Source organism: Candoia aspera, chromosome 2 (genome assembly GCF_035149785.1).
Source record: "Candoia aspera isolate rCanAsp1 chromosome 2, rCanAsp1.hap2, whole genome shotgun sequence".
Taxonomy (NCBI): domain Eukaryota; kingdom Metazoa; phylum Chordata; class Lepidosauria; order Squamata; family Boidae; genus Candoia; species Candoia aspera.
Genome location: NC_086154.1, coordinates 122,684,642 through 122,697,776, shown reverse-complemented (window position 1 = coordinate 122,697,776; position 13,135 = coordinate 122,684,642). Strand labels below are relative to the sequence as shown.

Here is a 13,135-nt window from a genome sequence, read left to right as displayed (position 1 = left end):
GGAATCACATTCTAGTAGTAGCCAGGTATGACCATCTTTATCTTCTAACACCAGCACAGGATGACCAGATGCTGAGTATCATCTTCTCAGAACATTGCCGTTAATCTGGACAGAAGTTGACACAGACAGCACAAAGTTGGTTCAAAGTTAAACATATCTTTCTCCAAATGTTGAATGCATACTTACTCTGTATCTGCAGTTGTTTAAAGATACAAACTAAGAAAATTATGAACATGGCAGTTGCAGAAGTTTGAACATCTTTCTAGTTCATTCAGTGCTGTAAAGTTATTAAGGCCCCCAAAGTGATTGCTTCATTAGGCCTACGATTATATGAAGGAAGTTCAATTCATAAACAGATGCTTTGATCTTCTAACCTCTCTACTTTCAACATGTAAAACACTTTCAGCTCACAATTTCAACTGTGCTAACCTTGTTAATGGAGGTTACATGGAACCATTGAAAGCAAGGAAAGATCTGGAAGACCCAAGAAAAATCTCCACTAGTACTGCCTCAAAACTGGTCAGATCGGAAAAAAACAGAATCCACACATCACTGCAAACAACCTGCTGAAAAGTTTAGCTAATACTGGAGTAGTACATAGTTCCGCAGTATAGTGCTGTTTATAGAAAAATAATCTGCATAGAAGAGTTATCAGAAAAAAAACTTTTTCTGATCTAATCACAAAAGCAATTATTTAAATTGTGTAAAGAAAACCTTGATAGGCCTGAAACATTTTCAAATAAAGTGCTTTGAATTGTTGCACAAAAATTGAACTGTTTATATTAAGCACAGGGGTGGCTGTTATGTTTTGGTATTGCGTGGCAGCCAGTGGCAGAGGAAATATTGTACAGATGGAAATAATAACACATCCAATTAAATATCAATATGTTATATAAGCTAATGTCCCACAGTCAATGAAGAATTTGAAGCTGGGAAGAAGTTTTTCACCTTTCTCAACCATTTGACCCTGGAGGAACTCTTGAAATATTTTTCAGGCCTCGGGGAACCCCCGCACATTCAGGCTCAAATATAGGCTGGGTGTTACAAAATAATTATATTCGTTTCATGTGTAGGCCCATATATATGCATTAACTGTGTTCTTAAACTAAAAATAAAGAATGAAACTTACTTCTTTAATGTGACGTTGATTGAATTTGAAACAATTTTTTAAATAAATCATGATCTCCCAGGGAACCCCTAGTGACCTCTTGCAGAACCCTAGGGTTCCATTCTCAACATGGTTGAAAAACCCTGAGTTGGATAATTCAGCAAGACAATGTCCTGAAACATACCTCCAAATCAAGTATGAAGTAGTTAAAGGAAAGAAAGATAAAAGGTTAAGACTGGCCTTCACGTTCCCCAGATTTTCATATTATAGAAAATGTGTATGGAGATCTTAGACAACTGCAGGTACATAGTATGTATGCATTCAATATTTGCAGAAAGATGTGATGTTTAACTTTGCACAGTGTAGAGGTTTTATCAGCTTTTGTTCATTTAGGAATTCACTGAAACATATAGTTTGACTGGAAATGCTTAAACTTTCACATGCAACTGTACACTGTAAAGACTGGAGAAGGAGAGAGACAAATACTTCTAAGAAATTATCTTGACCACTCTCACTGGGCTAACAGATAGATTAGCATTCATAGTAGTAGTGTCATTTATTTATTTATATTCTACCAAAGAAGTCAGTGCTGTCATTTAAGCTTAAAGAACAGAAACATCTTCCTACTCTCAGAAGTTATAATGTCCCTTTTCTTGGTTACATATACCCTTTGTCACAATATTAATATTTTGCTAATTACAAAGGGGAAAAGTGCACAGTAAAGTAAAGGCTGACATATAAGTATTTATGTTTCTTTCAGAAATTTTTCTTGTTTTAATAATACTTTATATTTTTTAGTAATCAGTTCAGATGGTTTCAGGGAACTGAAAAGTAAAAGTTAACTGGACAACCACAGAATTAATTGGGGAAGGAAAAATTTGCAGTGTTGATCCAGATTTTTTTTAAAGCAGAAAGTAAAAATTCAGTTATGGTCAGTCTATTTAGAAAAAAAAAAAGGAGTAATTTTCCCTATTTTAATTTATCTAGATTTTCAAAGCAAAGCACATTCAGTTGTAATCAAGGAAACTACTTTCTGTCTAAAAAAGAAAGTGTAACACTGAGGCCTAGAATTATTGGACAAAATAATTCTGATTTTAACTGCATCATAATCCCTCGTAAAGCATTAATAATCCATAAAGAAAGTATCTTTGTTCATAAAGCTGCAATTTCAACAATTTGCTTTTATAGTATTATGCCAAGTATATATTACACAAATATTTCCTGTTGAAGTTGAGAATAATTTGATTCCAGAATGAGGTGGGAAGATTTTTATTAAATTATTCAGAATATACATGGAAGATTTACATACGCACAACCATGTGACAGTGATGGAGAATGCTTTTAAAAAATGAATGCTATCTCTTTAAGATAAGATGCCTTCATGCTTTGCTCACACAAGATCTATTATGGGCCGATTCCTACTGTTGCTTTATTTTTTGAAGAGGAGAGATTCTCACGCTAAATATAACCAACATATTCCTGATAACAGAGTTTTTTTTTTCTTCTGAAATCCACCAAAACTGAAGAAAAATTCAACTGACTGTTCCTGGCAGCTGTGTGGCCTGGAGTTCATGAGGAAAGCTGGCTTCCTGCAGTTCCCTATTCACCACCTGCTTCAAAGGCAGCCTAGCTAGCTATAGTTTGCAGGCCAGGTAGGGTGCCATTGTGCACAGTCTGGGAGGATTAGTGTTAAAGCTGCAGCAACCAGGCCCTTGGTCTCCGGCTGCCATTCAGTCTAACATGGAGAGGCTAAGCCTGTCCAGGGTCATCGTATCCAGTGTGCTTTGAACAGGCAAAGGAGCCTTCCTGAGAATAGAATCTTCTTGGAAATCATGGTGCAAGCTTGCAGCACAGCAGGTGCCTCCTAAAACACATACATTTGTTTGTGTTGGGGTGCTGTAGCTTTTTCATTTTAATAGAGCTTTTTCATTTTAAAAATACTGGGGGAATGTTAACAAAAATTTATATATCTATATCTATATATAGATAGATGTATAGATAGACACACACACATTCATTCATATTGGATGGGCTTTTATTTTCGAGATTAGACTGATACTTTTGTATGTTTGTGCATACATGAAGAGCAGAAGAGACAATTAACCGTTTTTAATCTGTATCACTGCTGGATTTCGGGAACGTATATCAAATGTGACAGGGATTTTTTTTTTCAGTGTTCTGACATTCAGGATTCCTGATTTGTTAGATTTATTTAGTTTTTATGAATAGCACATAATACTTAGATTTTTTTTCTCCACCTTTTTTTCAGGTGAGGTAACGATGACGTAAAAATAATGGTAAAACCTACGATGGAATTGTGGGGGTGAAAAAAATTTAAGCAGTAAGATGAGTTGTCATGACGACAGGGATGTTCTGTTGATGAACTGTACTCCTCATTGTCCAATCAGATAGTAGAGCTGAAGCTGGAGCATGAACAGGAAAAGACGCACCTATTCCAACAACATAACACAGAAAAGGATTGCCTGGTCCGAGACCATGAACGGGAAATTGAGAAACTGGAAAAACAGCTTCGGGCTGCCATGACAGACTACGACAATAAAACTCAGGAATGTAGGAAACGAGATGCTCAGGTAATAACACCATTTCAAAAATAATAGGATTGGCTTTTTAAAAAAAAATTCCCCTGTTTTCCAGTGTTCTTTTTGCTGTACGCTATGATCATTTAAAAAACTGGCATATAAACACAATTTTCTTTTCCTGTTGTATTTTCATTACCGCTCCATGTCCCTGCCACTGCTGAAAAAGGCTTTCACCAAAAAAAGGGATGGGGGAGGGGGACCCACAGGTAGCCAGATTAAGAATCACATGGTGTGCAGTAATTTGGCCTATTATTTATAATCTTGTCTCATTTATTGTCATGATAGATTTTTAAAAAACCGTAATTTTTTCCTCTCCATTTATCTACAGTAAACCCCTCCCCTTCTGACTTACTCATTGATTTTTTTAAATAAATATCTCTGCAACTAGCCCATATATTCCCTGTACTTAAGTTTTCATTGAATTTTTTATGATGCTTGGAGATTATTAATATCATTTTATTTTTGCATGTGATTTACTGAGGGTTTGTTTTAATGATAAATACATGGGAAATTATGAATTGTGAATTGCTTGCCTTTAGATATGACTTTTAAATGCGTGTATGTGTGTGTGTGTAAAAATTTTGGATCTGTATATAGATATACATACATTAATGCATTAAACTATATAAGCACACATACAGTTGTGATAGTACATACACACACACAGAGAGACATAACAAATAGATATATCTCTTCCATTTTTATGGTCACTGTTAGAAGTCATTTGCCAAAATAACCCCCAGCTGTGATTTGTTTGATTGCTCAAATATACAGATTAAATCTGCATTGTTGGCATGGAAAATTATCTTCATTTATCCAGTTAAAAATATATAACCTTTGTCAGTTGTTTTGAACATAGTTCATTATCCAGAATAAATATGCTTTAAAAGGCCTGAAGCGAAGACACTTAAAAATTGAAAGTACTAGAATAGGAAAATAATTACTGCTTTAGCAGTCTTCAGTAGAATAGTTTGAATAATTTTGTATAAAAGTGTGGATAATTATTACTATAGTTTATCTATCTATCTTGCTATCTTGCTCTTTGGAACCTTTTCTCCATACCTGAGGGAAAACCATCCCATGTTTTTTCTTCACTGTAAATTCATGAGTTACTGCTTAAATATTTCATATTTAAACAAAGTTAATCATTTATTTCATTTGTACCATGACAATAATACAGTCCAGAAACTCAGAATTAGGTTGGTTAAAAAAGAAACAAGGAGTAGAAGATGTAGATGGGAAGAAGGGACTGTGCTTAATTTTTTTGTTTATTAGTCAAAAAAGTTTTTAATTATATGTTTAATAAGAAGAAAAGCATACATTTTAAAGTTTCTTTATCATCATCACTCTTGCTGTGTTTCTGTATTCATAATTTTCATTCATTTCTGACATAGGTGCCACTTACCTTTTTAATGCAGTACACTTTGTTAATATATGTTCATCCATACTATTTCATGTTTAATTAATATCATTATACATGAAGAACATCTCTCTAAAATATGGGAACTTTGTTACAATCAGGGGATCCTAAGCATTTCTCTATAGTTGGATTAAAATCACTGGAATTACATCAAAAAATTATTCATACCACTTTTTGAATCACACTGATAATAAGTTATGTGAAACAGTTGAAAAATCATATCAAGTAGGCGTGTGATTTGGCACCTACAATCCATAATATTTTCTATTTTTTTCTGTCCTAGTTAAATCATCTACCTCATGGTTTCAATTTATAACAGGTTGACATTCATTGGTTTTTTATATTGTTACTTATTTAGTATATTTAATAACATAGCACTGCAGTAATTTTTTTTCAGAGCTGTGTAATATAATAAATATCTAATATGTAGTGAGATATAAAAATCACAAATTCTCTGTTAAAATTAATTATACCAGTATTGAATATCTTATTAAAATAACCAGTTTTATCCTGATAGTGACATTACAAATATAATAGTCTGAAGCTATTTGATTGGTTTTTTAATGTAAGTTGCATGTATTGATGTGTTATGCTACCATCTTCTATTGTAGTATGGATAGCAATGGAATATATAGAGCAAATATTAGTAAATAACAATAAAATTCATATTTTTATTTGTATTCACCGTATTTGTACAATGTGCTTCTCGCCCACAATTTTTAATTGATCTTTGAAGGTCATTTTGTTTACTTTATATAAATGACTTAAATAAACAAATGACTTTTACTGTACCAATGAGAAATTTATCAGTCTCATAATTTTTTCTTATCCTGGAAGATGAAGCTGATCCACAGGTTTAGATTTTGAGGCAGCACTTAGGAAGATTTGCGATGATCATCTTTATTTTAAAAGTTTAATAAAATATCATTATGAAGAAGGGCTAGAAAGTTTTGGTTATGATTTTATTTTTTTAAATGTTTGTACTGCTTTTTTACCACTAAAAACAATTCAATAATGCTTATTGAAAACTTTAATACATATACTACTGAAAGATGTTTGGGTATATACAGTTACTCTAATACTAATAATTCAATTCAATTCAAATAATATAATATGCAGAATATTTATATGGTTTTTCCTAAAATTAAAACTGTAACAAAATAGCATCAATTTTTTCCATAGGAAAAGAGAGGGTTTTTTAAAGAAATACCTTGCTTTATAACAATTTTTACTACCTTCTAGCAGATTTATTATTTCACCATCACATAGTTTTTTGAATCAATAATGACACCTTTTCTCTAGCATATGACTCATTTTTTGCCACACGGTACTGTATAAACATAAACCTACAATGATCATAAGTTCAATGCAACACTCATATAAACCGCCCAGAGTCCCTCTTTTGGGGGAGATGGACGGTAATTAAATTTGAATAATAAATAAATAAATATAATAATGAACCAAGTATTTTCACTCGTTTATCTTAATAATTAATCCATGACCACTTTACCTTTGGATAAAGAAGGAAAGAAATGCATTTCATTCTTATTACTTTGTTTTGATTGTAAAATGGGCGTAACAAAAATTAAATCTTTCCCGTCATTTTCTGTTCCCCCTCTATTTTCTTCCATTTACAAATGTTTCTATATTAATTGAGTAATGGAATTGACTTTATCACCAATGATACAGAAAGACAATATCAAAAGCATTGATGTAATATCCACTTGATCCCAAACACTTGTCATCCATTAAGGGAATGTATGTTCAAATACTCCTGTGATTGGACAAATAAAAGCTGTGAATGCTTTCATATAGGAAAGCAAACTCCTAGATAAGATACAGCATAATTTTCCCTAGCCTTCTTCCTCTACCTTGCACTAGCAACTGCTTTTTTGCCTGTCTGCTATCTTGTTAATCTTTTCCTATTTTATATTTTTCTTGTTTTCTAAATTGTATTTCTATTCTTGCTCTTCCTTTAAAAACCCAACTTCTGTTATCAATCTTTTACAGATAATGAGGATTCTAGTCTCTTTTTTCCTCTAGCCTCTGGTTCTTTGCCTCAGTTGATTGATGTTAATTTTACTTAGAAATGAGAGAAAGGAATCCCTTTAAAAGTCACCAAATGTTAATGGCTTTCTTTGCATTGTACAGGATGCATATTTTCTGTTGTCATTCATTCATTCCACTTTTAAAATGGCACTGTTAAATTCTAAAATGGTCGAACTCTCTTCTGATTTTCCCATCTTAGGTACTGAGGAAACAAGAAATTTTCATTTTGAAAGCTAGGTTGAAAAAGGTCCACACAAATTGCATCTTTTTGAAATGCTGAAATGGGATGTGAACTGATGTATTTTACAAAACAGACATCCACTATTAAAGTAGTACTGGTGCAACAATTAAATCCTTGCTAGTAGAGCATATATTAACTTGTATTTCAGGCATCAGGCATAGAAGCAATATGTGTCAAGGATGTCAATCATGTAACCTGCTTGTAAAGCTCTTAGAACAACCTTTCCTCTGTGTCTGAGGGTAATAAGCCATTATCATCATTGGGCTTTACATTAAGGGGAAGAGGGAACAGCAGAGTGCCAGACAATTCTTTAATCCCTCATTACTCTCTCTCTTAAAAAAAAAAATCAGTGTTCTGTATCATTATAAGATATGTCCTCTCCTTCCTTCCACTTTTCCCTATCCTAGAAAGAGAGATATATTCTTACAGACACAGTATAGATCTATCTGTACTCCCAGTATCTTGGATCAATTACAGAGATTCAAATTCATGTTGTTTCTCAATTCCTTTTGTATTGAAGGAAAGAAAACATGAAGGAAACCTTAAAGTTGTAAATATTGATATTAAAAATTTCTACCCCAAAAACACTTGTATAAACAAAAGCAATACTGTGTTAATATGGCTAAAAATTGAAACAAACTTTGCATAAAACAATCCTTAAGTTTCTTTTAGGATTCTTTCATGTTAATCTTACAGCCAACATTATTTCCTATACTCATTTCACTTTGGCGTAAGTCAAAGGATCTCTTGCTTTTATTTGGACAAAATGAGAATAATTCTTTTCAAATTCACCTGGGGAAACATTTAATTTTCTTGCATAGAATAGGCAATATGCTGGTTCAGGTTTTTTGGAAGTTTGGACATATATTTTTCTGAAAAAAACAACACAGAATCCCAGGTATGCCACTTACACACAGAATTTGGTAGTGATTTTCATTATTATTTGGTATATTCTACTTGAACCAGTGGGTAAGAATTTCAAATATTAAACTCTGAGTTGAAGTTGATATTAAATTTGCAGTGAAAAAGCTCTGTGCCTGTGAAACTTGCCCAATGGTTTCCACTTGAGTCTCAACCCCACCAATTAGTGGTAACCACTGAAATTTATGAGTACAGCTTTTGTTGATGAATGTCATCGTACTTGCCATCTTTAATTACAGCCTGCAGGGTTTTTTTTTTCTTTTTCACACTACAGCTACAATATAATTATTTATGTTTAAGTTGCCAGTGCACGTAACCTCAGGCACCAAAGAAATATGAGCCCCTGAAAATCTGTAGTCAGTGTAGCCTCCCAAATACTTCCAAAAATTGTTACAGTTTTCAGTGTGGCAGATGGGAGGATGTAATCAAATATACAACTGAAGAGATGTTTCACATTAGACTATATTTAATTTTTACTAAGCCTAGATATGAATGAAATCTAATCTAATTTCTCTCCTAGCCTCACCTGTAACCCCTAGCATATGACTCAAAGGCCAAGTGAAACCTTCAGTCTAGAAAAAGTTAGGCACCCCTGGTTCAAGGTAATATCTTCTTCCTTTAATACCTTGAAGTGATTTAGAGGGGATGGATAACTGCATTTGCTCCAAACAGTAATTCCAAATATAAGGAATGAAACACATCTTTTAAAAGGATTAAACATGTTTACCTTATTTCTCCATTTCCATCTTTCAACCCTTAAATAAATGTTACAGATATGTAAACAATTCTATTAAACCAACTCAGTATAGTTGGGTTTATTTAATGATTTAAATTCATATATAGTAGTAACATCTTTTAATTCCTAGAATTAGATTTTTAGCAATAACAAAGAGGAATCAGCACTGACAGGTTCTGCGCTCTAGAAATTATTCAGAAAAGTCTCAGATTTCAACCCTTAATGCTAAGCCTTGGGTTGACCACAACCACCAAACCCTAGGCAACAGAAACGACAATCTGAGCATTGATAAGGATGAAAAATAAGAGTGATTTAAAGGGAAGCGGGAATAGGTTAGTCAGAAGCACTGAGGCAAGAAATTCTGTGGCTCTTTGACATCTGAATGCCAGGACTCTTAACTGGTGGACCCAGAATTGACAGTCAAATTCAGCTGATAATTGGGAAGCATTTTTGCTCCATTTTTGCAGCTGACTCTGATCATAAGTTTCAGTATCAGCCTTGTTCAGATTCCTAACCAGAATGGCTCCTGGTTAATACTTGGAAATTGATTGAAATCGTATAGAATGTAGTTGAAATCAGGGAAAATACCTGACAGAGACTTTGTCACTGTCTGAATTACTGACTGCCAAACGGTGGGTTCCTATAACTGCAACCCTCTTTGCACAATGTAAGCTATATGGTAGCATTCTTAAACAATGAAGAAATTATTATTATTCTATTTTTTTTAAAGGAGAAAAATAGACATTTTCACTTGTTGGCCAATCAGCTTGTAAACTACAAGGTACAAGCAAACTACAGACATCTGTACTGGAAATTATTAAAGTAGCTGAACAAGGTAAAGTTCTTAGTTTTAGAATATACCAATTATATGGAAGGCTGAGCTGTTTTTGAATAATGCCTAATTTTGCATCATGTTACTGAAGAATGCATTGGCTCACTATCTGGGACTTTATATTCATCTTTTGTTGATTTAAAATTGGCTTTTAATCTTTCTGAACATCAGGAAAGATTATGGTGGGAACCTGAGCAACTCTCTGTGGATAGGCTCCTCTTGTTGCTTGTTCAGCAGATTTATGGTAATATATAGCCAGAGGATTAGGAGTAATCTTCAGGGCCAACTGTAAAAAACTATTCCTACACAGCTTGAAACAAGTATGAGGTATGCATTCTTGCTTCTTTGCTGTTTTAAGTTTATATAAATGTGTTAGTCAAGAAATGCTGATTAAGTCAATGATCCCCCTCCCCCAGGTTTGCTAATAAATCAGTGCCACCTCTACTATATCCTAATAATACAGCCCTCTTTCCTGAGATTCTGTGGTCCGAGAAGAGCTCTCTTTGCATTTCTGAATAAAATCTGGATAGCTCCTGATAAACCATCAAAAATCCAAAGGTCTGGATCTATTGATTTGCCTACTGATCAACTGAGGCAAAACCGATGGAATTAAATCAGGCATTCAGACTACCCACCTTGTGAGATCAACAGACAAATTAATAGAGCCAGATTAATCCCCAGGGAGGATCTATTAAAAGACAGAACACAAAAACTGAACAACAGAACACCATTGGTTGTTACCTACAGCTTCCAGCTCAAGACACACAAATGCATTATTAATAAGCTACAACCCATACTGGACAATGACATCGCACTTTCTCAGGCACTGGGTGACAGACCTATACTTGCATAAAGATAACCACCCAACCTGAAGCAGATTTTTACAAGCAATAGGAAACAACAGAACAATAATGTTAACACGGGAACCAGACCCTGCAACAAACCCAGGCATCTATTCTTCCTTCACATCTACACCAACAACACCATTGCAGGCCCCAACAAATTCATATACAAAATCTAGAGGCACTTTTACATGCTCTTTCTCTGACATGATACATGCCATCAACTGCCAACAGTGCCTCTCTGGATTTTACTTAGAACAGACAGGCTGTACTTTGTGCAGAAGAGTTAATGGACATATGTTTGATATCAGGGCTCAAAACAAGGACAAAATAATGTCAGAGCAGGACACTTTCGTCCAGAACATTCTATTACAGATATCAAAGTAGCTGTTTTGGAACAACAATAATAACAACAAAAATTACCAGCACAATTGAACAAGAGGCTGTTGAACTTACTTTCATCAAAAAGTTTCAGGCTATCTCAGACATTCTCAATAAACACAATGGGTTTTTAAACATATTACAGTTGTTAATTGGTTAGATACTTGTAATCTGTCTCACTTATAACCTTCCCCCCTCACTTATAACCTTCCCCCCCACAAAAAGTTAAAAACTTTTTAAAGTTTTTTAAAATGTGGGAATCTTGCAGATGTAATATATCTTGTTTTCAGCAAAGCATTTGACAAAGTATATCCATACCCCTCCAGGCTGGTGAAGGCAGCTTGGGAGAAGACATGTGGTTGGGTCCAGATGATAGTAAATACATCCTTGAGAGAGGGGGTGTTTCCGGCAGCCTTTAAAGAGGAGCTGGTGAGTCCCCTCCTCAAGAAACCATCGCTGGACCCTAGTGTACTAGACAATTTTTGTCCAGTCTCCCACCTCCCCTTTTTGGAGAACCCGGGAAAGATGGCTGTGGATTAAGGGCTCCTCGGGATCTGGAAAATTGTCATCTCTAGTTCTGGATGGGGTTGCACTGCCCCAGACAGACGTGGTCCGTAACCTGGGAGTCCTCTTGGACTCAAGACTCCTGATCAAAGAGCAGGTGGCAGTTGTGACCAGGAGGGCATTTGCTCAATTTTGTGTTGTTTGGCAGTTACACCCTTTTCTGGACCGAGAGGCCCTTCGAACGGTCACGCCCTAGTTATCTCCCACATAGACTACTCTAATGTGCTCTACACGTGGCTACCCTTGAAGAATATCCGGAAGCTACAGCTGGTCCAGAATGCAGCCGCGCAGGCAATCTTCAGTGCCCCAAGGTCACACATATAACACCTCTGCTACACAAGCTGCACTGGGTCCCAGTCTGCTTCTGGATCCAATTCAAGGTGTTGGTTATCACCTTTAAAGCCCTACATGGCATGGAGCCAGGTTACCTGAGAGACCATCTCGTCCCCATCATATCGACCCATCCCACCCAGTCATGCAGAGAGGGCATGTTACGGACCCCGTCCGTAAAGGAATTCCATCTGGTGGGGTCCAGGAGGTGGGCTTCTCTGCAGTAGCTCCCACCCTCTGGAACATCCTTCCCCCGGGGGTGAGACAGGCCCCCTCACTCCTGGACTTCCGCAAAAAATTAAAAACCTGGTTTTGCCAGCAGGCCTGGAGCAGGAAGAGGAATGGCCACTCCTGGGGATGGCTGGCACCCTAGGACGATCCTGGAATGGCCCTTATGCTCACGGCCTGATAGAGAACTTTCTATATAGATTTTATTATATTTTATATATATATAATATATTATATTTTCATGTATATTGTATTTATAATCATCTTGAATTTTAACTTATTTTAACTTGTTTAACTTGTTTTTATTGTTTTAACTTGTTTAACTTGTTTTTATTGTAAACCTCTCAGAGTCCCTCCTGTAGGGGGGGAGATGGGCAGTGATAAAACTCAAATAAATAAAAAATAATATAAGCTTTGATTAATAAGGTAGTTAAATATGGACTGAATGACAAGACAAAACAGCTGGGTGTTTTTGGAGCTAAAGTGGGGTCTTAACTTGTTTGGTGTCTTCAAGAGATATTGTCAGTTTTTTCATAATTCCAAACAAATGCCTCACTCTCACCTTCCATAAATCTTGTCTTCTTCCATGTTTGCATACTCCAGAAACTATGCTTACAGGTTCTTCACAAAATACTTGATTTTATAATTTCAAAAGGGAGAATGAGAAAGTTAAATCCCAATTTCCAAATTATTCTTTGCAGTCAGAAGAAACATTTGCACTTGACTCATTTACCAAAGTTAGCAGTTTGTTCAACCATTCTTAGTGGTCCAGTTGACTTTCTTTTGAGCAAACCCCATGCTTACAGCCAAAACTTACAGTGCTTTCAGACAGTCATGAAAGATAATGTATACCAAATTCATCACCAAATTATATTCTCATGAG

At 35.2% G+C, this 13,135-nt stretch overlaps 1 protein-coding gene across 7 annotated transcripts in view; it reads left to right on the top strand.

Annotated features, from left to right (window-relative positions):
* CEP112 (centrosomal protein 112) overlaps positions 1 to 13,135 on the top strand; it is a 259,583-nt gene that overhangs the window by 105,702 nt on the left and 140,746 nt on the right. For all 7 annotated transcript variants that reach the window (XM_063293475.1, XM_063293478.1, XM_063293477.1 and 4 more), the window contains one exon: positions 3,517 to 3,699. In XM_063293475.1, coding sequence (XP_063149545.1) covers positions 3,517 to 3,699 — 183 coding nt within the window. The remainder of the gene's footprint in view (positions 1 to 3,516; positions 3,700 to 13,135) is intronic.